The following is a 27658-nucleotide window of genomic DNA, read 5'->3' as shown; positions in this document are numbered from 1 at the left end:
AACAGTGTAGAGATTATTATAGAAAAGGTGATTATAATAGTAGTGACTGAGCTGTTATGTCTTTTTATGTATTAGAGCGCCTCTCGTGGTAGAGTATGACTGGGGTTTTGTTTTTTTTACCAATATCCAAGTCCACAGTTCTCGCTGACTGGGAGTCTGTTTTCCTATGCCCCCTGTTCCCTGAAACACCGCTGAAACTGACCGGAGAGCAGCCGACTCCGACTAACCCACTGTGGCCGTCCGTTACAGCCTCCCTACCGGCAACGTGGCAGACTCCGCACTTCACAGTTGCACTTTTCTGATGTTACCCACAATCCGAGGACCTAGTTGGTGACACTGAAAAGCCAGTCACAGCAGCTGTTTGTTATGATCAGCCTGGACGTGATTTTCTCTTTTCCAGCCTCATGCAGCTGTCAGAGTCCTCAGGGCGTGCTCCACTGTTTACTTTCACTTCACTGAGAACACACAGGCTGGGAAACACAATGCAGTCACCACGGAGATGAAGCCTTATGCACATACATACGAGATCTGGTATGATTTGAAGTTTTTTTTTAAAAAAAATATGCCTTTTCCTTTGGTAAGGTGCTTCACTGTCAGTGAGATCATTTTTAATTAGTCTGCCTGTCCCTGTGTTGTCATCTTCCTGTTACATGGGCAGAATATTTTGTGAACTTTATCCTCTTGTTATCATGCTGACTTGTTATCAGCTCATGTTGTGAGTTCCCTGTGAAATGATGTGGCAGTCTAGGATGTACTTTGCCTGCTTCTGGCATGTGTGAGCTGTGAGTACCCGAAAAACTTTTGAGCAAATCATTTCTTCAGTGTATTTTTGTGGATCTTACTTTCCTATAAAGCCTAACTTCTGATTTCCTTCATTAGCCTCAGAGGTTAAGGCAAGCTGCTGTTGTGTGACAGGGGGGTTATCATGGATCACAGAGGTCGCCCCTGGCCTGACTCTGCCCGTCACTCTCACAGAGCAAAAGACAGAGAGGACTATTACAGGTATTCTCAGCGGGACAGAGACCAGAGCTACCCACCACTGGACCCCAGAGAAAGGGAAAAACACTGGCCTCATCCTGATGCCCACTACAGGTCTCATGTTTCCAGTCCTCCTTCCAGGCCAGAGCAGTATCCCTACATCTGTCAGCAGTATCCCTATGGCTATGGGCCACCAGAACATCATAGACCCCTGTCCAGGTGTGTGTAGTAATGGGAAACTACACACTACCAAATTGGAATAAGTGATTTTATAATGAAACAGACAATATGTGTTGTAAATTTTACAGTTCAGTGTTTCTGCACATCATGTCTCTTTTCAGAGAAGAAGGATTAACAGGTGAATGAAATCAGTGATTGCACTTAAGTGACCAGAGGTCTTTTATTTTCAGACATGGGTATAACTATCCAGCCTACAGCCACTGGGACTACAGAGACAGCTATGGTTATTACAGCCCTGAATACTATAGAGGACAGCATGAGCGACAAGGTACTGTGACTGTCAACAACTCTGCTAGACAACAAAGTTTATATTAGGTCTATTACACCCCTATAATAAGACGCGTTGTTGTACTGCTCATTAAGATGTCAGCCAGTGGAGTCCCAGAGACTCCTGGAGATCGGATCACTACAATGAAAGAACACCCAAGCAGGAGCATTCAGGGAGCTCATACACGGAGGAGTACAGGTGAGCCACAAAATGCCACTTCTGTGAAAGCCTGGAACTGAGCATATAATCAATTAATTTATACATGGTTTGTTAAAATTACTAATATTGCTGTATGGGAATAGTCAAAGTTATAGATTCTTTACAGGCACTAAAAAGAAATTATAAAACACAAACCAAAATAACATCAACAGTAGAAGTACACCTACCATGGCAGGGGTTCAATGGTAAAACCAGAGGAGACATAGTCATGCCTGATCACCCTTAGGGAGCACATGAAAACAAGAAGTGATCAAATGAAATGTGTCTGATTTTATATAAAACCCCTGTGAAACCCTGCACATTGTTGAAGTAGTAGAAGGTACAGAAATTGACATGTTAAAATACCACACATTATTCTTTTAATTTTATCAGGTATGACCAGGGGAGAGACAAAACCCAGCATTGCCCCGGTGACTATGAGGATAATCCCTCCAGAGAAAATGAAGAGGTTTCCTCCTATTACCAGGGGACTTTAGAAAGTTCCAAACACTCAGGGTTGTCTTCCAGCAGCTACGAATTAAGTCAGTACATTAATGGAGCCGAACACACCGACCCACAGCCCGTTCACACATCTGATGCAGGTAAACAATATTTTCTCTCAGGTCCACTTCAGTCCTTGCTGATCATAACACGCTCTTTAATGCTTTGAATCTTTTCAGATCACGGACACGTGTACCACATGTCAGCTCCCCTGAAGTACTCAATCCCTCATGCAGTTGTCAGCTTTGGACCCGCAGGGCAGTTGATAAGGGTAACTCCAGGCTTTTCCACACAGGAGAGCACCACAAAGCTGGAAATTCACAGTCTGGAAGTAGGTTCAGCATAAGCCCAGAGTGATAACATTATTCGTCTTTGTTGTTTGTAACCACACTGTTGTCTAAAGTAAGACTGCCAGAGATAACCTTTGTGTCTGCAGATCATTCTGAGTGAGACACAGGACCAACAGGACATGAGAATCTTCCCTGGGCCCTTAACTAGGTACTGCTTTTTATCTGTAGTGTAATTCTTAAAGTAAAAATGCTCTGGAATTATCAAATTTTTATCATTATTTCCTTGCAAATACGTTAAAATATATCTCTAAATGGATTTATCATAATCTGTTTGACAACTCCTGGATGGATATAGACCAAACGTTCCACAAAGAAATCAGCATCTATGACCTACCTTTCATCAGCTCTGCTATCAAACGGTTGCTTTAAAAGCATTAACTGATGGTGCAGTTTCTTAACCTCAAAATGGGAGGCAGATCTATCCATTAGTCCAAATCAAAATTTCTGGAACAGGATATGCTTACAGACCTTCAAAATTATTAAAACCCCACATTTACAGCTGATACGGTACAAAATCCCTCACAGAACGCACTACACAGGACAAAGGATGTTCAGAATGAGTCTTAGCAATTCAAATGTACATAGGAACTGCACCGGTGAAATCTCTGAAATGTTCATACACGCCATGGCTATGCAAACTTGTCCTGGATATCAGGGTATGAGTCCTGGGGGCGGTTCTCCTGAGTCTGCTCTTGCTCTGGCCATGAGGTATTGGCAGCCTGCGGAAAAGTGGCAGTCTCTCTGTGGGGTGTTGCCAGCCCCGTTTCAATGGCTGATCCTCCCCGTGCTGGTTGGATCCTGGGGATTGGGCCTGTTGTGGAACTGGGCTCAATCTTTGGGCATCAGTGAATGTGTGTGTGAACAGGGGCCAGGTGGGTAGGGGGGTTCGCCCATGCACATGCACTGTTCGCTACCTCCTGGTCACCTCTTGCTGGGGCCACAGTCGGTCGGTCCTGTTCCCTGCAGCCCTCTTCAGTGGGCTGGCTTCCTCATCTGCTTCCTGTCTATCTTCCTGTGCTGCAGGTGCACAGTGGTATTTGGGGATCCCTGGCCAGCACCATTGTGTCTAGGCTTGTGGGAGGGCTGACGTTTGCCTGTCTGGTGTTCTGGAGGTCTTGGTCCCCGGCTGTGGAGATCCCTCCGTAGCGTCCTATCCCTCAGTCTAGGGGTGTGCGTGTGGTCGCTTGAGGCGTGTGTGGCCTTGGCTTGTGGCCCCAGCTGGTCAGGCTTTATCTGTCTGCAGCTGGGGCCAAGGTGGCAGCGTGCTCTTATTCTTGTTTAGGGTCATGGGGATCTGCTGGAGCCTATCCCAGTTCTCTTTGGATGAAAGGCAGAGGCACACCCTGGACAGGTCACCAGTCCATCACAGGGCCACATAGAGACAAACAACCATGCAAGCACAGGGAGAACATGCAAACTCCACACAGAAAGGTCCCTGCTGGGTTTCAAACCAGGAACCTTCCTGCTGTGAGGCAAAAGTGCTAAACACCAACTACCATTGCCATTATTACAATTATTATTAATAATATTCACTGACAATAGTAATGTCGCACATTGTATTGCTGATATAGTTTAAGCATTGATAGTGTTCATTTTGTATATGCATCACTGCAGATGATTTAAATAAAAATGCTCAAAACTACATAATCATAACATTTGACTGCATGTCCAGATGAAATAGGTTGTCTTGTGAGACTTATTTAATTTAATTTTCAGTGTTTGAATGTTGTGTATTTGTATTTGTGTATGTATTTTTTACTGTTTTTTATGCTTTTGAAGGAAAGATTTGCACAAAGTAGATGCTATAGACTTTGCCCACCAGAGGGCAGGTGCCTGCATGCGGGATGACAAGCTGCATGATAAGAGCTCTGCTAGCCTCTTGTGGAATCTGCTGATATTGCTGTGCCGACAGAATGCAGTAAGTGCATCGTCTTATTACAATAAATAGTTAGCATGTGATTTGCCATCCAAGAACTATCAGAGTTATCATGTTCACAAACATATCCATTTTTTCAGCAAATAGTTGGCTCAGATATCGCAGAGCTGCTGATGCAAGGCTCAAATTCAGATGGAAGCTGGGCGTCAGAAGTCCCTACACTTATTGACTTCAGTGAGAGCACGGCTGCAGAAGCACCACCATACAAAGGAGATGACCTGCTCACAGGAAACTGGAGCAGCTTCAGCTCTGAGACCTCTGAGAAGGCCCTGCAGAGTTACACACAGCTGCTCCTGGCTGGACGAAAGAAGGTTTTTACCTTTTTACAGTATTTCTCTAATCACCTCAAGTTCTCTTGAGCTCCTTCTGATTTATGTTGTTTTTTTTAAGGCTGGCATTAATTCTGCTCCACTCCAGTTGACATAATGACTATTGTGCTGTACAAGTTAACATTTTGAGTGTTTGAGATTTGAGGGTTTGTTGCCTCACACTTTTCCATGCTGTTTCCAGGAGGCCTTGGAGTCAGCTATGAGCAGTGGCCTATGGGGGCATGCACTTTTTCTGGCCAGCAAAATGGACAACAGATCATACACCACTGTACTGAACAGGTGAGAAAGGCAAAAGTCAACTGAGACATAACAGCTGCAAGAAACAAGTGTACAACGCTACACAAGTGCTAATTTGTCAAGGATGTCGCTCTCTGACTAAATGCAAATACTTATGCACTGCTTGAAAAGTGTACTACACCCTACAAGCACTTTTTTTGTCACTGCCATTAAATCCTGCAGAGGCATTCGTGGCTCTCAGATTTTGACAATCCTTAATAGACCCAGAGGACGAACTTCGGTAAGATTATATAGAAGTTTTACTTGCAAGGAGTAACAGTCACACAGCACCTTGGTGCAGCATGAGGGTCACTGGCTGCTTGCGGCCTATCACATCAGTTTTCATGGTAACACAAAAGGGAGGTGATTTCACACAGAAAGACATCTGGGCCCTTATCAAATAGTCAATGTTAGAGCAAACTGTGCTCACTGAGAGTAACAATTATATTTCCACAATACACAATAGGCCCTATTCAGAAGTGTTTCAGTTATACTAAAGTAAGGTGAATCAGGTCACAGGAGGGTAAACATTTTAATTTCTCTAACACATCCCTCCTGTTAATGCTTAGCATAAATACTATATTAAAATGTTTAGCAAATCACAAATGATCATTATTCTGGTAAAACACAGTAAAATAATAAATCATAACTACTATGATTAAACAAACAAACCAGATCGCAATCACAAATCTAAGATGATTAGCATACTGAAATATAACTTGTAGAAGTGAGAAATAATTGAAATAACTTTCTGTCTTTATGGGCAAACAGTCATCATCACAACATCACTTTCTGTAGGAATTTTCAATGTCAGAGTCATTTATGCCTTACAGTTCAGAAGTTAAGACAAATCTATCATAGTCAGTGAAGGTCACAGTCATGTTTTCCTTCATTGGCTCTGGAGGAGTTTCAGGGTCCTGGTCATCCTGTGAAATAGACTGATACATTTGTTTGTTAATTGCTGTATCAATAAGGCGTTGACAAAGGCCTCTAATACATGGAATGCAACAGCAACCACAGGTAACCAAAATAGCAGTCATCACAGCCATTGAGATGAATATGGACTGGATCAGACCACTCCATTTACCAAACATTCCCTCCAGCCAAGAAGTGAAGGGGTTGTCAGTACCAGCATTCTCAGCGAGCTCCTCAGATAAGGCTTGTAGTCCTTGTAAAGCTTGAGTGACATATCCATCTGGGGAAGTGTTGTTAGGAATAAAAGTACAACAGGCAGAGCCAAACATTTTACAAACACCTCCCTCCATAGCCAGTAACATGTCTAATGCCATCCGGTTCTGCCAGGTCATAAGACTAGTTTTACCTAACTGCTCTGCTAAGCCTCTGACAGCATCTCTAGTGTAATTAATGAATCTCTGCTGGTTGTAATACAAATAATTTATCCAATGAACATTTTTGTTAATGGTTGACCACCAAAACAGGAAAGATTCAAACCCTGCTGCAACTTGGTTTCTAGCTTTGTACTCGTCGGGGACTCCTCTGGGCACTCCGATGGCATCAATATATACTCTGTTATCAAAACTTCCGGCTGCTGCAGTGTCTCTTTTCACACGGTGTGGGTTGTCTGGGGTAGAACCAGACTGAGGTAACACATAAAACGGCATCACCAATTGTATAAGAGCACAGGTTCCTTGCCAAATGCGGTGGGAGCACTGGCCTCAATTGGTTTCCCCCACAATACCACCACAAGTCAGCACGTGCAGTAACATGGTCCGTGAACCAGGAAGCTCATAGCTTGCCCCAGGAGTGGTCACATTGGTGGTAGAGTTGCACCAGTGGAGATCACCGACCTTTCTCCCTGAAGTGGAATTTCTCAAAAACAGGTATAATTAGTAGGTATAAGGTGTAAAGAAAGGTGGAGTAAGAGCAGGAATAGGTGGCATCAAATAATGCAAAGACATTGTTTACTGGCTGGAGGGCAGTTGGAAGTAAACAGCTGCAGTGTGCAGTTCAAGCCTGTTGGATCATTGTGTGGATCAAGTCTTATCAGTGTAACCTACATATTTTAGTGACATAAATATACTTGTCTGCCTATGTTAGCTCTTCCTGTCACACATTAAAACAGTTAACCACTTTACAAAAATCAAACTGGACAGTTTGAGTCTCATTGGCCCAAAAGATAATAGTGGGCACATCATTAGCTCTCTTTGTCCTAGGTTTTGTTTTAGTGTTGTTCATGATATTACTTGGCTCTCATGACTCCTTCTCAAGGGAGGAAAAGATGCCAGGTCTTATCTCAGTGGAGTTAGTAGCATTCTCCGGCTTTTGCAAACCCTTCTCAAAGAGAAACAAAATACGTTAAACTGTGATTAGTGATATAACAATCAAGATGCTTATTGTCAGTCTTACCCCTCCAAATGGTCTAAAGGGGTGCCAGGGTCGATATATTGGACCCTCCATGGCAAAATGTACTTCTGAGCAGTCTTCTCCCCAGGTCACTCTACTCCTCACTCACCTACAGTAATTCCCCTGGGCGTGGTTGGTTTCTTCACTGGTTTGAGACGAGTGGTCCCTATTGGTCCCACCCACCTCTGTAAGCCAGACTTCACCACAGGTTAGTTGGAGTTTAGAGTGAGTCCCTGCTGGTTTGATAGAATTACTCAGACAGTACTTTTACCTCTTTACAGTGTGTTAAATGAATCCAGGAAGGTCTTACAACAATTCTCACAACCATGGGTGTGGATAGCAGTACTTGGTAAGGTCCTTCCCAGCACAGAGAATACCAGTACTTCCTCTTGATTATTTTTACAAAGACCCAGTCTCCTGGTTTCACTCTAGAGTCCGGTTCAGGCTCAGGACCTTCCTGTTGTGCATTAATCACAGATACAACATTTCTAATATTCAACATTTTTGCCATGTAATCAGAAATGGTCTCAGTCATGTGAGCATCCTCCTTAATGAATGGTTTTAGCTCAGGAAGATGATAACACTGTAGTAAGATGTTTAATTACCTGATTTATAAAATGCGTACCATTATTACAATAGTTTTTCTCTGGAATTCCGAATCTGGGAATAATAGTAGTTGTCAGCGCTTTGGCTACTGTTAGTGCATCAGGATGCTTTGCTGGAAACACTTCAATCCATTTAGTTAATGCATCAATGATCACAAACAGTATTTCTTTCCCTCACAGTTATTTAATTCCATCCATTCAAATGTGTTGAAAGGATATTCAGGTACACTATTTGTTATCACAAATTATTTTTTGCACAAATTTCACATTGTTGACAACATTTTTTAGAATAGTTTGTAAAACCATATGTTGTAAACACTTTGTTTACTAGTCTTACGATCCCTCCTGCTGATGTATGCACATTAGCATGCGTGGGTACACCTGCGTATCTGAATAAACTTTTAGGTAACACTACTTTGTTATCTTTACATCTCCAAACGTTGCTGCTTCTTTTCTGTCTGAGTCTAGAGCTCTCCCTTGCTGTGAAAGGTCGTGACCTAGGTATCTAACTAACTTTTTTTTACAACTGTAGTTTGTTCTTACTCACTTTGTATCCCTGTTCTGCTAGAAACTTAAGCAGAGCTATAGTGTCTGTTTTGCATTGTTCTTGTGTTTCAGAGCATATCAAAATATCTACATACAAAAGTATTTTACCTCCTGCAGGAGGTGAAAACTTAGCTAAGTTAGCAGACATTACTTGGGAAAAGATGGTAGGAGACTCACAATAACCCTGTGGAATCCGCGTCCAAGTCCATCTTTTGCCCAAAAACTCAAATGCAAACCAAAATTCAGATTGTTTGTCAACTTCAATAGAGAAAAATGCATTTTCCACCTCAATGACAGTAAACCACTTTGAGCTGGGCTTGACGTCATTCAGCAGGGTGTGTGGGTCCGGTACCAGTGGAGCTCTAGGTATCACTGCTCTATTTACAGCTTGTAAGTCCTGCACCATCCTCCAGCCGGTGGATGGGGCAGCCTTTTTAACAGGAAACAATGGTGTATTGCATGGTGAATCTGGACACTCTCTGATAATGCCTGATTTTAGTAATGAGTCAAATACTGGTTTAATTCCTTCAACAGCCTCAGGTTTTAGTGCATATTGTCTTTGAAAGGGCCTGAAAGTACACTTTGGTGTTATTTTAACTGGTTCTACTCCTTTGATTTTCCCTACATCTGCTTCTCCTGTAGACCATAAATATGAGGAAATTTCCTTTAATTGATCTTCTTCCTCTGTTGTTAGAGTAAACACTTCTACTCATTCTTTTACACTTAGATGTTTAGCTTTTGTTGTGATTTTGTACACCAGTTCAATCTTTTGCTATATGTGTCTACAGTGCGGTTGTAGAAAACATGAGGGTCACCTGGGACTGGCTCCCAGGCGGTCCCCACCTCCTCAGCCCTGTTTACAAATGCTCCTAAATCTTTCCACTCAGCTGTTGAAGGTTTAGCAAGTGAGATATGTGGGCTCACCCACAATTTGAACAGTTTCTCTTCCTCAGGTTGTAGTCTGCATGCTGCTCCTACATATCCTGCTTTGTTCCAATAAAGGTTGGTCTAATCCTAGTAGTTTTGTTCTTGAAAAACTGTTTTTCATACACCTCATCTGACCCTGGTTTGTGCCTGAAGTACATGGTGCAGTGCATGTTGTCTGGTGTCTGTCTAATGGCCTGTGCAGCCGCTACCTCGCCTGTCATTGTCCCCAAATCTGTGGTTACTGAACTAGGTCCCTCTGTGACTAAGTCTAAGGTGTAATAATGTTTTGGTAGCTGAACACTTTCAGCTAAGAAAAGATCACTCTCTAGCCTGACAGCTCTCATCCCCTTCACTGTGGGATGTATCCCTATGGTTAAAGCGGTGAGTAAATCTCTTCCTAACAGATTAACTGGACACCTGTCTGATAGTACAAACTGATGTTGTGTGCTGTGTCCTGGTTCTGGATCATGTACTTCAAATGGCATTGTCAGTGGGTTAACATGTAGTCCTCCATTTGCTTTTACTAAAATATGTTCTTTTGTAGTCAGTTTGAGTTTGTCTGGTGGATTACTAAGAACTGACCTACAAGCTCCTGTGTCACACAGGAATTTTATTTTTATTCCGTGCACCAACAATGTCACTTTTGGTTTTTCTTCATACAGCATGAGTTCAGTTACTCCTTCTAAGGTCAAAATGTTAGCTTCAGTCAGATGTGTGTCTCGTATCTCTTCATTCTGTTCAGTGTGTGTATTTTGCATCTGACCTTTTTTGCTGTCTGGTCATGCAGAGTAGCCTGCTCCTCCCTCCTGCTGCTCAGGGCATGTCTTTCTCTGTGGGCAGCTCTTGGCCCAGTGTCCTGCTTTTCCACAGACGTAGCAGTAGTCATGAGTAACTATCTGCTGTCTGCCAGGTCTCCAGCCACAACCTCGTCCCCACCCCCTGCCCCAGCCATCAAGCCATAGCTTGTCCCCCTGAAAATAACACTCAGAAACCATTTCATTATCATAGTCAGTGAAAAACACTTCAGCTGTTCTTCTAACTTTCTTTTGTGCTTTTGCCCTTTGCTGGAGAACAGTGCTCACATGCACAGCATAATTTTTTGTATCTGTTAGAGTACAAGTTTGCCAACCAATTTGATGCTTCCGAATAAATCCTGAAATTTCAGGTTTGAGGCCATTAAAGAAGGCACTCTTTAACTGCTGTGCATAAGGCCCATCCCCATTCTGTGCAGCATCTTCAGGTACTGATATTCCACTGTGAGTGCTAAACATCTCTTTCAGTCTGTTAAAATAAGCCAGCACTCCCTCACTATCTTCTTGAGTGCACTCTGTGATCTTAGTCCAGTCAGCTGGCTCAATAAAATAAGCTGTAACTCGGCCTAATAAGGCAGTCAATCTGTTATGTAAATCAGCATGGTTTTAACGTAAAGGCACATTATCCTTACTGAGGGGATTCCAATCATCCTCCACTTGACACCAGTCTGGTCCCAGTATCGTTCAAAAACACCTCTCAACTTCCACCCCATTTAATTTAAAGCTAAGACACAGACCTCTAACCTGGCGATCAAAATCTGTAAGACTTTTGCGGGAATGTGGAATGCCCTCTGTAGCTTTTCTTACATCTTCATTAGTCCAAGGATGGTAAACTTCAACTGTCACCCTATTGTCAGCTGGATTTGCCTGCCCCTGATGTGGATTTGGAACTTCAATCAACGGAAATGTTTCAGACAAACAGCCCTTCTTTTCTCTGATTCTTCTGATTTCCCTTAGTCTTACTCAGTCAGAGGTGTTAGACTCCCCCGTGCACGGTTTGTAGGTCCAAACCTGGAAGGAAGAGGAGATATTGCGATCCCGGACGAGCCCCCAAATTGTTAGGTAAATTCTTTTAACAAATAGACTTAGAAGACGAACTTCGGTAAGATTATATAGAAGTTTTACTTGCAAGGAGTAACAGTCACACAGCACCTTGGTACATCATGAGGGTCAATGGCTGCTTGCAGCCTAACACATCAGTTTTCATGGTAACACAAAAGGGAGGTGATTTCACACAGAAAGACATCTGGGCCCTTATCAAATAGTCAATGTTAGAGCAAACTGTGCTCACTGAGAGCAACAATTATATTTCCACAATACACAATAGGCTCTATTCAGAAGTGTTTCAGTTATACTAAAGTAAGGTGGATCAGGTCACAGGAGGGTAAACATTTTAATTTCTCTAACACTTGTCAGGCTACCATTTGGTTAATGTCTGGTAATATCTTAACAACTAACAGAATGATTGCATTGAAATTTTGTGTTTGCCTGTTTTCATCATCATATGTCCAATACTTTCAGAACCAAAGTACCCACAAAACAGATGAAACTGCCATTAGCTTCAGCTGTAGCTTAGCTTACTGCTAATTAACACATTTTGGCATATTATCCCAAGCCAAGATAGTGAACAGAGTAAACAGCATGTTGCCACTGCCATTGTGAGTGTGTTATCATTCTAATAGTAGGATTTAGTACAGGTGTATTAGGAATCTGTTATTTGCAATTTTTACTTGAATAACTGTCAATATTCGACTATACTGAACAGATGTTAAGGCAATTTAGTAATGAGCAATAATCATTCAGTTGGATTCCTGTGATATTTGGCTGCAGTCAAAAGAGACAAAACTAAGTCTCAAATCAAAAAGTCACAAATTCTAATACTGTGATTTGTGTAGCATATGGCAAGGAACACAAGAGGATCCAACAGGTCATATGGGTACTACTGGCTTGTGAGTTATTTATAATTTGCAGTGGCTAGTCTTATGACAGACCTGGCACCACTGCCACTTTCCCAGAAAGTGTAAATCATCTGGCTTGAAAGCTGGCTTGGAAGCTCAGCTAATGCTTTTGCTTGCTAATGTCTGTGTGCCAGTCTTGGAGAAATGATCGGTTCTTAAAGAAAGGCTTGTGTTGATTGAGACCTCAGTTTTTAATAAGTACACATTTTTTGTACACTACACTGCACTTTCTATTAACAGTTTATCATGTAACCCTTTCTTTTTTTACATGCTAGTTTATCCACAGCGGTATGTCTCACAGCAGTCAGGGTGTCAGTTTAGGGATGTCTGGGAGAGAGCTGACAAACAGGCAGGCTGATGGTGATTTGCAATTGAAAAGAGAGGCAGAATTTGAGCTGTCAGCATGTTAGAATCAGCTGTTTAAAGAGCAGCAACAAGGATGTGATTTACATGTTATAGTTCCTGGTTTCAGTACAGTGACTTTTTTTTGCTGTGTAATAAAGCCATGGCTTTGATGTGCAACAACAAACTGCTCTGTTGGCAGGTTTACTGGCCAGCTAACGGCCAACGACCCCCTCCAAACTCTCTTCCAACTGCTGTCTGGGAGAATCCCTACTGTAGCCACGGTAAAATATGCAAAATATCATTCACACTCTCCAACAAACTCAGTTTTCACAGTTTATGTCAGCATGTATCTTGTTAGCCTAGTAAGAGTTTTCATAGTAATATTCTGTGCTCAGTGCTGTGGAAATGAAAAATGGGGAGACTGGAGGCCCCATCTGGCCGTCATGCTCTCCAATGAGACGGGAGATCCTGCTATCCAACAGAAGGCTATCATCACCATGGGAGACACACTTGGTATAGACTCACTTTGACTGACTGACAGGTTTTAATGTTGTTCCTACTGACATATGAGCTGATTGTTCTGTGCTTCTCGTCCCTGTGCAGCCTCCAGAGGCCTCATACATGCTGCCCATGTGTGCTACCTGACAGCTGGTGTTCCCTTTGGGGTGTTCACGCAGAAGGTGGAGAGACTGGTGCTTCTAGGCAGCAGCCACAGGTGAGCTGTGCTTGCAGGCTTTATTTGTCTAATGGGTGTCCATCATGCCATAATACTTAAGGAGACGTGGGCTTTCAGGTCAGCAGCAAAAATCGTTGCTGTTTTTATAAAAGAGATTAAGCAATATCACCACTAGAAAGTCACTGCTGTATCTCTTTCTCTCCTCTTCTGTAGACAATCTTTTCAGCACTTTGCCACAAACTCTGCCATCCAGTGCACTGAACTGTATGAGTATTGCCAAACACTTGGGGGGAGAAGCTTTTCAATTCCATCATTTCAGGTAGCTCTCTTTTTACATCAAATCATTCTGTCTTCTACAACCAATAATCATTTGCGGTGATCCCTAAATAAGAGTAAGGTATTTGCATCTTTGAAAAGATAAGAAAAACAAATGCCACTTTAAAATGAATGTGATGCTGTATGTGCTGTTGTCAGGTGTATAAGTTCCTATATGCCAGTCGACTGTTGGACTGTGGGCTTGCATCTCAGGCCTTCCATTACTGTGAGGTGGTAGGACAGGCAGTCCTCAGACAGCAGGACCCTTTCTTTGTGCTGACTGGAGTGGTTATCATGGTATTACATCTTACACGTTTGAATACTCTAATTCATGTCTACCAGGTCTATATGAATATATTGTATGTATGTTTTCTCCTGCAGCTGGCAGACCGACTGAGACATTCGGAGGGCCAGTTCAGTGAAGCAGGTGTTAGCGAAGCTGGGCAGGAACCTGACTGGTTAAAACAGCTTCGTGCTAGGCACCAAAGTTTACAGGTCCATCCTCTTCACACAACATTTAACACTGTCTGAGAGGAAAACTGGTTGCACTGGTGTGGGTCCACTGCTATAAAAGAAAAATACCTAGCACAGAGAAAAAATATGAAAATAAGGCATAAATGATTTGTTGTAGTTTGTCAATATTGCATAAGTGTTGATTTTTACTGTGCAACTACACACCTGCTGTGAATGTTGTTTTGCTCAGATGGGGACCTATGACTTTACTGCATTATATCAGCCAGCCCCCGAGGGATATGTTTTGGCCCATGAGAACAGCAAAGTGTGTTCAGGTAATTTTTAGACCTCCCATTTCTTCAGATTATTCAATATATGGCCTGTTCCTTACTAGAGAGCAGGGTCCTCTTTCATGAATAACTGATAATGCAAAATACCTAAGAAAAATATTTAATACTTAGGTTTCCTTAATGTTTTTTTTTAGCAGACTCGGACTTGGATGACCTAAGTCAGGACCTCCAGAGTACAGAGCCTGAATTTCTTTATTACAGAGACACTGAGGATCAGGAAAACCTTATGCATCAAGCTAAAGAAAGCATTGAGGAAATGACTGTGTTACCGCCGGATATCAGAGGAGCTCAGGACTGGTACAATATACGGTATACAGCAGCATGCCTTTATCCACTTAAATCAACCAGACAGATAAAAGCTCTTACTGCACATGCAATATCCATTCTTAATAGACCCTGTTATGTCACCGTACTCTCCATGTTGTTCTGTCTAGACTGCATGCCAATCCTGCGGTGCCAGCAACAACGGTTTATGCTCCCGCAGAGCCCACAGTGGCCATGAGCCAGGACTTCAGTTATCATAACACAGATAGTGCTGAGGTCAGAACTGCCGTGCCATATTGTCCTCTGAGTAGTCTATCATCAACAGCAGAGGGTGAGAATCTAATGTTAGACAGCATTCATTCCTTTCTCTATTCAGATATTTACTATGGACTGTGGGGAGTGAGCCTGTCTGTGATATTTTCATTTCACTGCTCCTACAGGGGCTGGGTCATCCTGTGGCAGTGTGATGGTGAGAAATAGTTTCCAGTATTCTTTGTTCAAAAAACCAGAAATAAACAATGGCAATCTCTTGGTTACATGGGGTTACATTTATCACGACTTTCTCTGGATTTATATGTACTTCCAACATTTTAATCTCTGCTAAGAATTTTAATGTTCTACCACTGGAAAATTGTGTTTTGAGATTTTTAAGCTTTTTATCTATATAAAGAAGTAATGTTTCCAAAAAGTTAACTGGATGTCTGTTGTCTGTATTTGCCTTTGTAGATGGGGGATCAGATGCTGGATGTCAGCATCAGTCATAAAGGGCAAAACCACCAGAGCATCCCACAAAGTTTGGGGGCCTCTGAGCAGATAAATGAGCCTCCTAAACAGGTGGGTGGGTCCCCCCATCATATTCAGACCTCTTAAACCATATTAGTCTTTTGACATGTGTCTCATTGTCTTCTGTGTGATATGCAGAGCACCAGGACAGGGTGGTTCAGTGGTTGGTTCAAATCAAAATCTAAAGATGTTCAAAAGGAAAGTTCAGAGCAGAAAGGCCCACCTCAAACAGTAAGAGTTAAGTGTAGATGCATTATACATTTTCGAATCAAGTTTTCATTTTGTAGTGTAACATCTATGTTTTTGTGTGTTTTCTTAGGAACCGCCACCCACTGTTGGCTTCTGTCCTCCTCCCTTACCTGCTGCTGTCTCTCCAGGCATGGTTCCGTCCCAGCCCTCCTCTTCTGGGATTAATCCCTTTTCTAGGAAGGCAGGTGAGTTATGTGATAATGGTCAGAATACTTCATTTATTCCGTATGTCAACTATCACTATTTTTACATTAAATATAAAGGCCTAAATAAATTGCAGTATTCCACTTTCTCCTTATGTTTATTTTGATTAATGAGGACTATGTCATTGACATTAACACATTTCTTGAATGGTTTTATAAGCACTGGAGAACAGTGAAAAATGTCTGCATGATTTGCAGCTTGCATTTTTTTTACCACTGAAATTGGAAACACAGCAGTGGTTGGATGCCACTGATGACATTTTATCTAGATTAAACTATGCAAATGTCCTAGTTTTCTATAAATATCCATGCTTCCCACATAGGCCAGCAGCTGGGGTAGAAGGCCTGCCAAGCCCACCACTCTGTATCACAGGTAAATTTAGTTTCATTAAAATAGATATATCCATACCGTATGACAGAGTTTCACAAATTGTATGTGCTTGCAGGATCACTTATATGTCAAATGAGAGCTTTACCTGAACATGGAGGAACACTGCTAAGATCCATACCGCTTGCACCAACCCACATTTCTTTTTTAAGAATGCCCTTTCAAACCCACAGCTCACACGCTGTCATGTTGCATGTCAGATACAGAAATACTCTGGATGGTCTGGCAGAACAACTCATACTGCAGCAACTAAAACAGCTGAGATGGGCTTCCTAAACGCTGACAGCAGAGAAATTTCCAGTGGATGGAGGACATATCAGGTTGGGAGGGCATATCTTAATTGACCTTGGTAACCATTTGCGTATGAGAGATTTGATCTGGATCCTCAATGTCAGCACCATCAAGAAATGCTTTAGTGTAGCAGAAAATGTTTGCAATTGATGTACATGTTTGTGTGCTGACTAAATTAGTGTAGGCTTTTTAAAATGTGTATAAAACACACAGTAATATATACTGGAATAAAATTTAGATTCCAAATTTTATTTCTCATGTCTCCTTGTAAACATTATGGAGTTTGGATGTAACTGCGATTTTGTTACTTCTGTCATATGGCTTTGTGCTTTTACAGTATGAGTGAATGCTTTTTTTGTACCTTTATACCAACACATGAAATGTATTAAGTAAATTGTCATTATTATTGTATGTATGTATGTATTGTTTTGTAATAACATACCACTCAGATAAGCCACATAGTGAGTCAGTACTTGCCAGTAAAGAACTGTTTTATGTTTCCTCAAACTTAATGTAGAGAAGGTGACAACACAGCAGGTGCCCTCTCCTTTTACCATTAGTTTGCAGTAGCCAAGAGTGAGTGGGACACACTGGCTGAGAATCCAGCACACACAGACCACCAGGATGTATCACTTACTGCTTCCCAATGACATTTCAGAGCATAGAAGACTGAATGATTATCTTTGTGAAAGTCTGTTTTAAATGGTTCACAAAAAACCGTTCCAAAAACTGAAAGTTTAATTTAAGTTTTTAAGTTTTCATTTTGGACAAAATTGCTTTTCAAGGCTTTTTCATACTTCAGACATACAAAAGCATTCTCATTATACTAAACATAAAGTTTAGTTCAGTTTTCTCTTCCCTTGTCTATAATAAATATAATAAAATATAATACATTCCAATAAAGAGTTTATCATATAAGTCTATTTTCAGATGCTGAGACACTCCACAACAGGATAGTCCGGTATCAAAGATTATGGAAGATTATAAACAGCTGTTTAATAGTGATTCATTTCAGGTAATTCTACCACACTAATCTTCATACAAACCAAACCTTTTTCTTGTGCATGTATGGCAATATGATTACAGAGTTTCATAGTTAAGAAGTTAAAAAGCATATTTAATTTTAGAATAAGTATACCCAACACATGACCTACCATGCATTTGTGTTTTTACTGTACATCAAAAGTAACATTCCCTTCATTCTGATTTATAGATGCAAAGATTTTTACAGTAATTCCTCACCTTCTTCAGAGTAATCTGTATATTATTCTCATATTTGTAAATGCTCTGTCTATGATACAAATTAAACTATAAAACCACATAACAAATGAAACTTCCATCATGGACATTGCCGTTTTGTCAAGCACAATAGTGAGTAGAAAGGTCTATCATGGTAATGATACTGTGACCACACAGTAATGGGTCTCAAGAGTTCCTGGGCGTAATACCATGTTAGAGCAGTTATTTTGCAACTATTACTGTTTGTGCTTCAAGACAAAATTAGCCACTAAAATTGCCCACAAAGACTCAAGAGTGTCATAGACACTTATGGATTGACATCATTAAGCTGTCCGTCTATCTGTCAAGACCAAATAATGTACCAGCTGCTCATCAGATAAACTGGTTATGAAAATGTCAATCAACTTAATGTTAGCTAATGTCACTGATGCTGCTGTATGATTACTATTAATATACACAATTCTATAAATTCAGGGTAAGGAAATGATTGCTCCACATCACCTCTACTTGAATTGAGGCAGCATACATCCCACCAGATTCAGAGAGACCCAGGCATGCTGCTACATTGTTGGTAGTCATTTATCATCCTAAACCAACTGCACTTCTTAAATGAAAAGTGGCAGAGTTGTGCGTATTTTTAACTGCATTTATATATATAGTCTAATGCTCTTGTAAACACTTTGACATCCCACCTTGAAGCTGTCACCTCCATTTGTGTGTACAGTACCTTGTCTTTAATCTGACTCAGATATCCTTGTCCCGGTGGTTCAGCATATGCTGTGCAAGTTTTGCTGCACACTGGAACGATTTGTCACATTTCACACAGACAAAGATCCTTCCAGCACAGGTTTGCTCCTGGTGAAGCTTCAATGTTGTTAGGTGGCTGAAATTCTTGCTGCATGTTGTACAACTGTGGGGTTTCTCTTTATTGTGGACATGCTGGTGACGAACCAGGCGGGAAGCCATGGCAAAAGCCACACCACACTCTGTGCACTTATGGGGCCGTGCTCCACTGTGAATGGCCTCATGCTCTATGAGGTTGGAGGACTTTGTAAAACACTTGGAGCACACTGAGCAAACATACGGACGTACTCCTGTGTGGATCTTCTGGTGCGCTGCCATACGACTGGCCAGGGCAAATGTCTTTCCACAATCTGGGCAGGAGAAGGGCCTTTCTCCCAGGTGCTTGCGCTCATGACGCTTCAGGGAGAGGGGTTTATTAAAGGTCTTTCCACAGTGTGTGCATGGGAAGGGTTTGTCATTGGTGTGCATGTTCCGCTCATGCTTCCGTAGGTCAGAAGAGCGAATGAAATCCTTACCGCAAGTGTCACAGACATAGGGCTTTTCACCAGTGTGTGTGCGGATATGCTTTCGGTAATCTGAGGACCAGATATAGGTCTTGACACAGAAGGGGCAGTGGTATGGTCTTTCACCTGTGTGTAGACGCTTGTGCTGCTGAAGTGTGCCCTGATGTGAGTAAGCCTTGCCACAGATATCACATACATGTGGCTTGAGGCCAGTGTGTGTTTGTAAGTGACTTTGCAGATTGCAGACCTTCTTAAAAGCCCAGTGGCAGTGTGTGCACTTGAATGGACGATGCTCTGTGTCAACTCCACTTCGTTTTTTCATTGCTACCAGAAGCTGAGGGATCTTGTCATCTTCGCACTTTTTCATCAATTTCTTAATAGAAGATCTCTTTACATGCTTCTTTTTGGTGTGATTCCTACCTCCGACTGGAGAATGTTCCTCAATGTTTACCTCTTTGAGCTTAGATGCGCTCTGTTCGGGTGAGGAATGACTTTGTACTCGGTGGCTTTTGAGATGTTTTTTCAAGCAGTTTCTTTCCTTCTTTTGCGCATCATCCAAGACGACTTCATTGCACGCATCTATTTTATCATTCTCAAAATATGTAGTGCATTGTGACAATTCTTGTCTGCAGTGGTCTTGGTCATCACTTTTGTCTCCTGGTGAAAGCTGAGCAAACTTATCCACAAGAGAACAGTTTGGTGTTTGAGGGTTCAGATAGAGGATTCCTGTATCACTGCTCTCTAAAAGTGAGTTCATATCCCCACAGATGTCAGCAAATGAGGAGTCAGTCTTCATGTAAGGAGTGTTACTTTCAGTCTGTCCATGTAGATGAGATTGTCTGATGGATTGATTCCTTTTACCATTTTTTTCAACATCAGTCCATTTAGATATTTGTAGTGATGTTTCTTCAGCCATGGTCACAGCAATGCTTCATGAATTCATCTGAGTGTATTTTCAGGCTGTTTGGGATATGTCGTTTCTCCTTAAATTTACCTGAAAAATGAAATACACAAACACCTTCCTCTTGAACGTCTCACGTGTTTAAATATGATTTCAATTTTTTTCTGAAGATAGAGCATTTGAATTTTTTCCACATGAAAAATCCTTTTTTTATGCATAATGGATATTACACAGATGTTCTTAGAACTACTCTGCTGCTACATGCACCAATCACTTAGAATTAACCTACACATTACCTTGCAGTCATATGACACCAGAATTCCCAAATTTTAACAAATGATCCTCTAGAGTTCCAGTCCATCCATCCATCCATCCATCTTCTATACCCGCTTTTCCTGTTCAGGGTCACGGGGATCTGCTGGAGCCTATCCCAGCTCTCTCTCGGGTGGAAGGCAGGGGTACACCCTGGACAGGTCACCAGAGTTCCAGTCTTTCCATAAAAATGAAAAAACAGCCTCATGAATTATTACATTCAGAAATGGAAAACATTTTCCTGAGCTTCTTACCCTATGGTTTCCTTTCGAGCAGGTTGAGCCCAGGAGATGCCAAAGAGATATCCTGAACTAACTATAACTGTAACGGAGAAATGTCCAGTGTTGTTAACAGGCGGGGTTTGGCAGGAGCTAGCAGTCTCTCACTGTCTCAGTCAGCATCTATCCTGCTAGTCAGCAACAGATGTGCTATCGTCAAGCCTGGCTCAGCTTACCTGCACGTTAATAAGGTTACCACCAGCCATCCACTTATTCAACTGATGTTGCCATTAAGATGTAGAAAGACAGACATTTGAATTTTTTGTTAGTAGGCCTACTATGATGTGCTACTCTATTGAAGCATTCCTGCTAAATGCAAATTTCTACATTCATGTTAAGCAAGCTTCAGAAATTTTAATCAGTAATTGAAAAGTAATACTAATTCAGTGGTACATATACTTAAATGTATTTCAGTAGTACTTTAAGATGTTTGTCCTGTTTTCATTCTCTACTACTTCATACTTGAACTTAACTACAATTCAGAGACCAATATTGTACTTTAAACTGCACTAGCTGCATATATGTAATAACTTTAATTTTTAGAATTAGACTGCAGTATAGCCTGATCAAACTGCTTAATCTATCCCCAATGGGAAACTGACAAACTACATAGCTATAGCCTAAGAAATATGAGTTCTGAATTTGAATTTCTCTAGTGATTTGGATTGGCAGAATCTGAAAGTATAAATACTATACACATGAATACTTGTCTACAAACCCAAAGTAGTTTATGTGTGTAACAAAATATAATACTGTTTATTTTAGTACTCGAATATGATTGTGAAAAACAAAATAGCAAACAATAAGCACATTTAAAAGCCTTATGATTTGTTAATAATAATGAGCCCAAATGGGCATATAATATCTCAGGAGGTTAAAAGCATATAAGGTTGTTGAAATTAGCTCCAGTATTTACAAGCTGCAACATTAAACTGATGTAGGCAAAAATACATCAATAATTCTAATCCTGTAATACAATATAAATGTATCATAATGTGTAGCCTACATTTAATTTTGGTACTTCAAGTATATGCCAATGCCTTTGTACTTTTACTTAATAGTACTTTTACCTAATAGAATTTAGGACAGATGTAACAGAGAAATAGTAGAGTAGTAGTTATTTATAATGACCACAAGATCTCGCTGTTTACTAGTTTTTGTGAATGGGCCAACAGACTGTGGAAAATCACTGGCTCCATTTTAAAAGACAAAACAAAAAAACCAACAACACAAAAACAAAAACAGGATAGAGGACATCTTATCTTACAATATATCTTGTGTGTGTGAACATGTGTTGCTTAACAATAACAGTGTTCCCGGTTCAACCCTTGAAAGAATGATAAACTCTATCTGTTTTTACTTTTATTTTCAAGAGCATGCCATCTCTTCACCTGTGGGAAATCTTGGTTCCCTCATTGTGTATCTTCAATCCTAAAATCATCCTGATAAGTGAGTTGGATGCCACAGTAATCCCAGGGCTCAGGGCTATAGGCAGAGGTAACTGGTTAGAGTTGTCATCAGGTTAAGCATCGAAAGACGCAACTTCTCAGGGGCATATTCAGATTATTGGAAACATACATCTATGGGGAAACAGTGTGTACTTTCCCTAGAATTTGCTACTGAGTCCCGGGATCTAATACTAATGATTTTGTTTCTTCTGACAAACATGACTCTGTCTTTTACACTTTAGAGGAAAAACCTGGGTTTGAGCAGCCTTCATGTATTAGGTAATTAAAAGGTCCTCATCGAACTGATGCCATAATTAAATGGACAGTGATGGTCTGCGCTCAGAGCAGTTTCCCAGGAGAGCGGATTGAAATTAGACACCTAACAAATCACCTTTACAAAGTTGGGTTTTAAATTTTTTTATCCGCACATATCAAGTTATGGTCTGTGTGGATTTTCTCCTTTGCAGTTTCCCACACATCAAACAACATATATTACAGTAACTGTAACTTCACAGTAGCTGTGTTTAGAAGTTGTGATAATTGGACTAATGAAATTCAAAATGATTTCTGGAAAACAACTGTTCGCAACTGGCAAATTATTCTATTCTTTTTGAGTTAATTATAAAGTGTTACATACATGTGGTTGTGCCATATGTGCTGTATAATGTTTTAACTACACTTGAAATCATGACTTATGGAAATCAGACATTGTAGTTGTTTTCAAAAGGATGTATTAAGTTCAAAGTTTGTACCTGTAAGCTTTGTCAAGTTAATCTCTTTGTACACAAATCATATAAAATAACAAAAACATTCAACAGGATTAAGCCCAAATTTTCAAGACTTCGCTTTTACTGGAAGTGGTCACAACAAAGCCATATTATGTAAGTGCTTTTGGCAGTGACGCGATAAGTGAACCCGGATGCCAAAGCTGTACTAACAACAAGTTTAAGGGAGCATCACCCATGAGGTCCCTGTTGGGATTGAAAAAGTTGTGGTTTGTTAGTTTACTCAGTGTTTGTGTTTCTTCCAGATACCCGGTGGGGAAAATACTTTTCCCTCATGATAGCTTAAAGATGTGCACACTTTCTCACATTTTAAAAAGTCTGAGCTTCCATCAAATGCTTTTCTTCATTGTATTTAAAATATTGCTTTATCTCATTACACCATTTGTAGTTATCATGACTTAACCCAGTGTGCATGTGACTTAGCATTACACGTAATTAGTAGGAATCATCAGCTGAAGTAAAAGGATAAAAAAGTTACATTTGTTCAGCTTGAAAATTGTACACAAATGAATATTGCACATGCAACATTCAGTGCTGGGAAAAAAAGTGCAGAGTCATTTGGGGGGGGGGTGGTTCTTGAATGTCATGGTGGAGTAGACCACCTTAATTAGGAACATGCTCAAGCATGGAATTTTCCACAGACGTCCTCTGGCTCTGGAAATAGTACATTGCCAACTCTTTGTCAGGAACAGGTTACAGGCTTGCAGAAACATTGGTCCTCAGGCAAATAACTTGATCGCTGCATTATATCATATGTTGGGTAAAGCTAACAAGCTAGGCACTGTCAGTTGCATGCAAAGCTGAGAGATGTATTGTGTCACCTATAAGTGGAAAACACTTATACCAAAATGCTGCAGAAAATCATGTCATTAAAGCAAAGTAGGCATTAGTAACCTGGTCTCAAAGGAACAGTGGGGAATGTTTGTTAACACATAATGATGGTCTGATTGTTTCTCAAAGTGCACCTTGCTGCTCTCTACTGCTGTTTTTGTCAAACAGTATTACAACTGTGGAGGCGAGTTAACAGGATGCTAGGGCCATTCAGCTTAGACAGTTTATATCATGCGTCCTTAAAGGACAAACTCCCTCTTTGGTGTATAAAAAAAAAAATGTTGACATCAATTCTAAATCCTCCCTTTGTCCTCAAAGCAGTTGGACTGGTTATGCCTACAGCTAACATCCCACCTGTAATTATTCAGTTTAAACCGACTTCGTTATTTGCTCTGTCATAAGTGTGATGATCTAAAATGTAGACGATTAAGGGTTGGACTCAATCGGAGTCTACTGGTAATTTGCTTTTGTTTGTTATGTCAGTCTGTCTGCAATCGAATTTGACAAGAGCTTGATGGTGCCAAAGTTTTAACGGAAAAGCATCAGATTTAGTATTATTAAAGGCTTATGTTACACGGCAAGGGCACTCATAACCTATTCAGTCCATAGTACACAGGGGAAGCAGGGGGAAACAGGTAATGTTTATCACAAATAAAGGGTATTGTGAAATTTTTGTTACGTTGTTGTGGAGAGTTGCAGATATTGCGAAATGTGTTGGTGCCGAGGTAAGTCGCAAGTATGTTATGCTACAGAAAGCAACACTATGAAGTACAGTAAGATGAGCCTCCTCCATGTTTCAGTGGGAAAAGGTGCTCTTTTCTTTGAAAGCTTCAGCTTTTCTCCTGTGAACACAGATTATGTGACAAAAAAAAGCTCAATCTGTGCCTGAAGGACATTCTCACCAAAACACTGTACAGTAAATTTCAAAGAACAGCCAGTAGGTTGTTTTTGTTATTCTAGTTATGTCATGTCATGGTTTTTGCTTACACTGTGCTTACTTATGTTACAGAAAGCCTACTGACCTTGGTAAAGTCTTTGTGGCTTAAAGGTGGGGGTGGTGTTGCCTGCGTGGTTACTGAAGACCTTGGGATGTGGCATCGTATAGTGCAGAATGGGGAAAATGCAACAAAAGAGTCAGGCCAAGGAACAGTTCAGAAAGAAACTCCAAGTAAACAAATCAATTATGAAAACAATGGGCAGTGGGTAACTTGTTTAAAAATCAAGCCTATATGTAGCAGTGGTTGACCGATGTACAAATATATAAACATAAACAGCAAAAAAAAAAGAAAAAGATAAAGAGCAGTTCTTTTTTGAAGTTTTTTTAAAAATAATTTCTTTGTACTTGGGCAGCAGGCATGTAGCCTACACACACACATAAAAACAGACAGGACTTTTTGTCCCAACTGCAGGTAATTTGATACCAGGGTGGTTGCCAAAATAGGATTAAAAAAAAAATGTTAGCGAAGAAGTGTCTAGCGGAGAGAAAAACAGGTGAAGCTTTGACCCATGTCAACAACTTCCCATGGCTTTCACTGCAGGCCAGCTTACTTAACATGCAGATTAAGTATAAAGCAAATATGATCACACTGATATGGACACAACACAAAAGTCCATGGCAGAAAAATGGGTTTGTGTTGCATAATGGGAAACCCTGATGTAGCAGCTCATGAGTGAACTAAGACATTTATTAGTTTTCTTTCTAAGATAATACTTTATCAATCTTATGAATTCTATGATGTGAGAATAAGGCCTTGTCTGCATAATGTTTTGTATTTTAAAATACTTTCAGCTATTTTAGGTCTTGTTCTGCTATCTCAAGTTTCTTATCATCGGGTCTGCTGTGGTGCACGTGTGGCAGGATGGTCATGCTCAATAAGACATGCTCTCACAAGCACACAAAGAATCTCCTTGTCCAAACGTTTTTTTGTGTTCAGTTTGGGTGTAACTTAAGTTGAACATTATAGTGCCCCCTTATTTAGCTAAAGAAAGTTCACAAACAACTGTATACAGTCTTCTAGTCAAAAATAATCTCTAAGCTTTAAGGTCAGAATTAATCATAAAAGTCCAGACGGTTTTCATCATAAAATTGCCACATGTTTATTTGAAATTCTGATGACATTTGTCACAACTGGTGGTGTTCTGATCGTCATCCATGCTCCTCTGTCTAGGGTTCTCTAACCTCTCTGTCTAACTGTGCGGCTCTGCTTTCACAGCTGCTGGAGTTTTGGCACATCAGACCAGCCAGGCTGGGAAGCAAACCCACCGCTGAGGGGGAGGGGTGTTACAGAAGTACAGCCATGTATGTTGTCATCGGTCAAAGCAGTGATAGTGGATAATAATGAGTTAAAAGAGGCTGCATTGTTGAGATTAGACGTAACACAGTCAAAGATAGCACTTAATTCAAGATATCTGATTAGTTTAAGAGCCTCTGAATGAAATGCTGTTGAGATGCCTTTTTATTTATAGAAGAATAGCATTGATCAAACAGTGAATCGGACGTTATGCAACATGTCTTGATAAGTGATACAACACTAGCTTTTCTGGGAATTTATAATATGCAATTCATGGAAACAAGCTAAAATGCTTGGCTTTGATAACTGCTGTGATTGAGGCCGCATGCAGAACTTTGGATGCTTACCTTCTATTGGAGGTCATTCCAAATTTGATTTCATTTGGTAATTATAGTACACAGACCAAGTGATGAAAGAACAAATATTTGTGACTACACAGACAACAATTTGAGTTGCAATTCATTCAACAAAGCAAATGATCACACGCAAAAAAAAAAACAAAAGCAAAAAGAAAAAACAAAAATATGTAACTCAATGTGGTTCTCACAAACAGAAAATGCAATTTCCTACTGTAATGTAATAAAATTCATTACAGTGGGAAATTGCAACCATTACATTTACTACTACACTACAGTACAACCACTACAAGCACTGGAATGCAGGTATAAGGAAAAATTACATCAGCCATTATAGTGTCTGTCATGAATTACCTAATTCAAGCATGTTTTAAATCTTTGCAAATTGATTTCCACGCTGAATGTCATCTCTTCTGTAGTCATCTCAGTGTAACTGGATTCAGACATCTTCTTCACTACAGCATGCTTTAAGAAAATGATGAGCAGTAGGGTGTACCTGTATAGGATGTTATAGGGTGACCCGATGGACTTCCACAAAGACTTGTAAAGAGAGGAAAGCTGTTTTATGTAGTGAAGCCGGCGATGACAACTTGCAGAACTTAACACAAAAAAGGGAAATACCACTTTTCTGCTCTAAAACGTTTAAATTAAAATCTTCAGTGAACATAGTCTTTTTTTTCGTTTTAGTAAGAAAACATGTTGGACCTGTATGTGAGAGATGATTCACTCTCTCACTCTCACTCACTCTCTTAATCTCTCTCTCTCTCTCTCTCTCTCTCTATATATATATATATATATGTATATATGTATGTGTGTTTGTTTATGTGTGTGATTACTATGTTATATAAAATACCAAATTTAAATTTTAGGTTTGCCTTAGGTCATCCTCCCACTTACTATCCTACTTTATGAACTAGTCCATAGGTTAGCAAGCCTGGTGTCAAAACAACATACCAGAAAGACACTATTTACCAGTGCCATAGAAGAGCAAAGCCCAAGGAATCAACCAAGTCAATGTGTTTACATGCATTTTGTGCAACAGTAAATCTGTTGAAACCCTTTTAAAAGTTTGACAATATGTTGCTCTCCAACTGACAACACTGGTCTATTTAGCTGTGTAACATAAAAGGCCGTGGAGCTTCCTTTTTGTAATTAACCACTATTTGTTAAGCATTACAGCGTACTGTTCCTTAAGGCTGGTCACATTTCACTGATTCATATCAGCTGATCAGATAGTTTAAATGTGACAGACTGGTTTCTTACTCCAGGCCAAATAAGATACAAAGAATAAAGTGCAGACATAAG

At 40.5% G+C, this 27658-nt stretch overlaps 1 protein-coding gene across 5 annotated transcripts; it reads left to right on the top strand.

Moving 5' to 3' along the window:
- Positions 1-64: 64 nt before the first annotated feature.
- sec16b (SEC16 homolog B, endoplasmic reticulum export factor) lies at positions 65-17924 on the top strand. 5 transcript variants are annotated; one of them, XM_026304605.2, is made up of 26 exons: positions 66-531; positions 708-782; positions 880-1197; positions 1389-1486; positions 1582-1684; positions 2078-2286; positions 2365-2516; positions 2622-2683; positions 4315-4453; positions 4552-4782; positions 4982-5079; positions 12833-12914; positions 13029-13146; positions 13237-13348; positions 13523-13628; positions 13784-13921; positions 14006-14119; positions 14328-14412; positions 14562-14736; positions 14862-15022; positions 15132-15160; positions 15418-15525; positions 15613-15705; positions 15794-15908; positions 16250-16299; positions 16373-17924. In XM_026304605.2, the coding sequence occupies exons 3-25, from the start codon at positions 926-928 to the stop codon at positions 16264-16266; spliced, it is 2817 nt and encodes a 938-aa protein (XP_026160390.1). In that variant the 5' UTR covers positions 66-531; positions 708-782; positions 880-925; the 3' UTR covers positions 16267-16299; positions 16373-17924. The 5 variants fall into 5 exon arrangements, with proteins under 5 accessions (XP_026160391.1, XP_026160388.1, XP_026160390.1 ...); XM_026304604.2 differs by having other exon boundaries at positions 66-782; XM_026304606.2 differs by having other exon boundaries at positions 65-1197; positions 16515-17924.
- Positions 17925-27658: the final 9734 nt, after the last annotated feature.

The sequence above is a fragment of the Mastacembelus armatus genome, chromosome 4 (assembly GCF_900324485.2).
Source record: "Mastacembelus armatus chromosome 4, fMasArm1.2, whole genome shotgun sequence".
Taxonomy (NCBI): Eukaryota; Metazoa; Chordata; class Actinopteri; order Synbranchiformes; family Mastacembelidae; genus Mastacembelus; species Mastacembelus armatus.
This window is presented reverse-complemented; position numbering and strand designations above follow the sequence as displayed.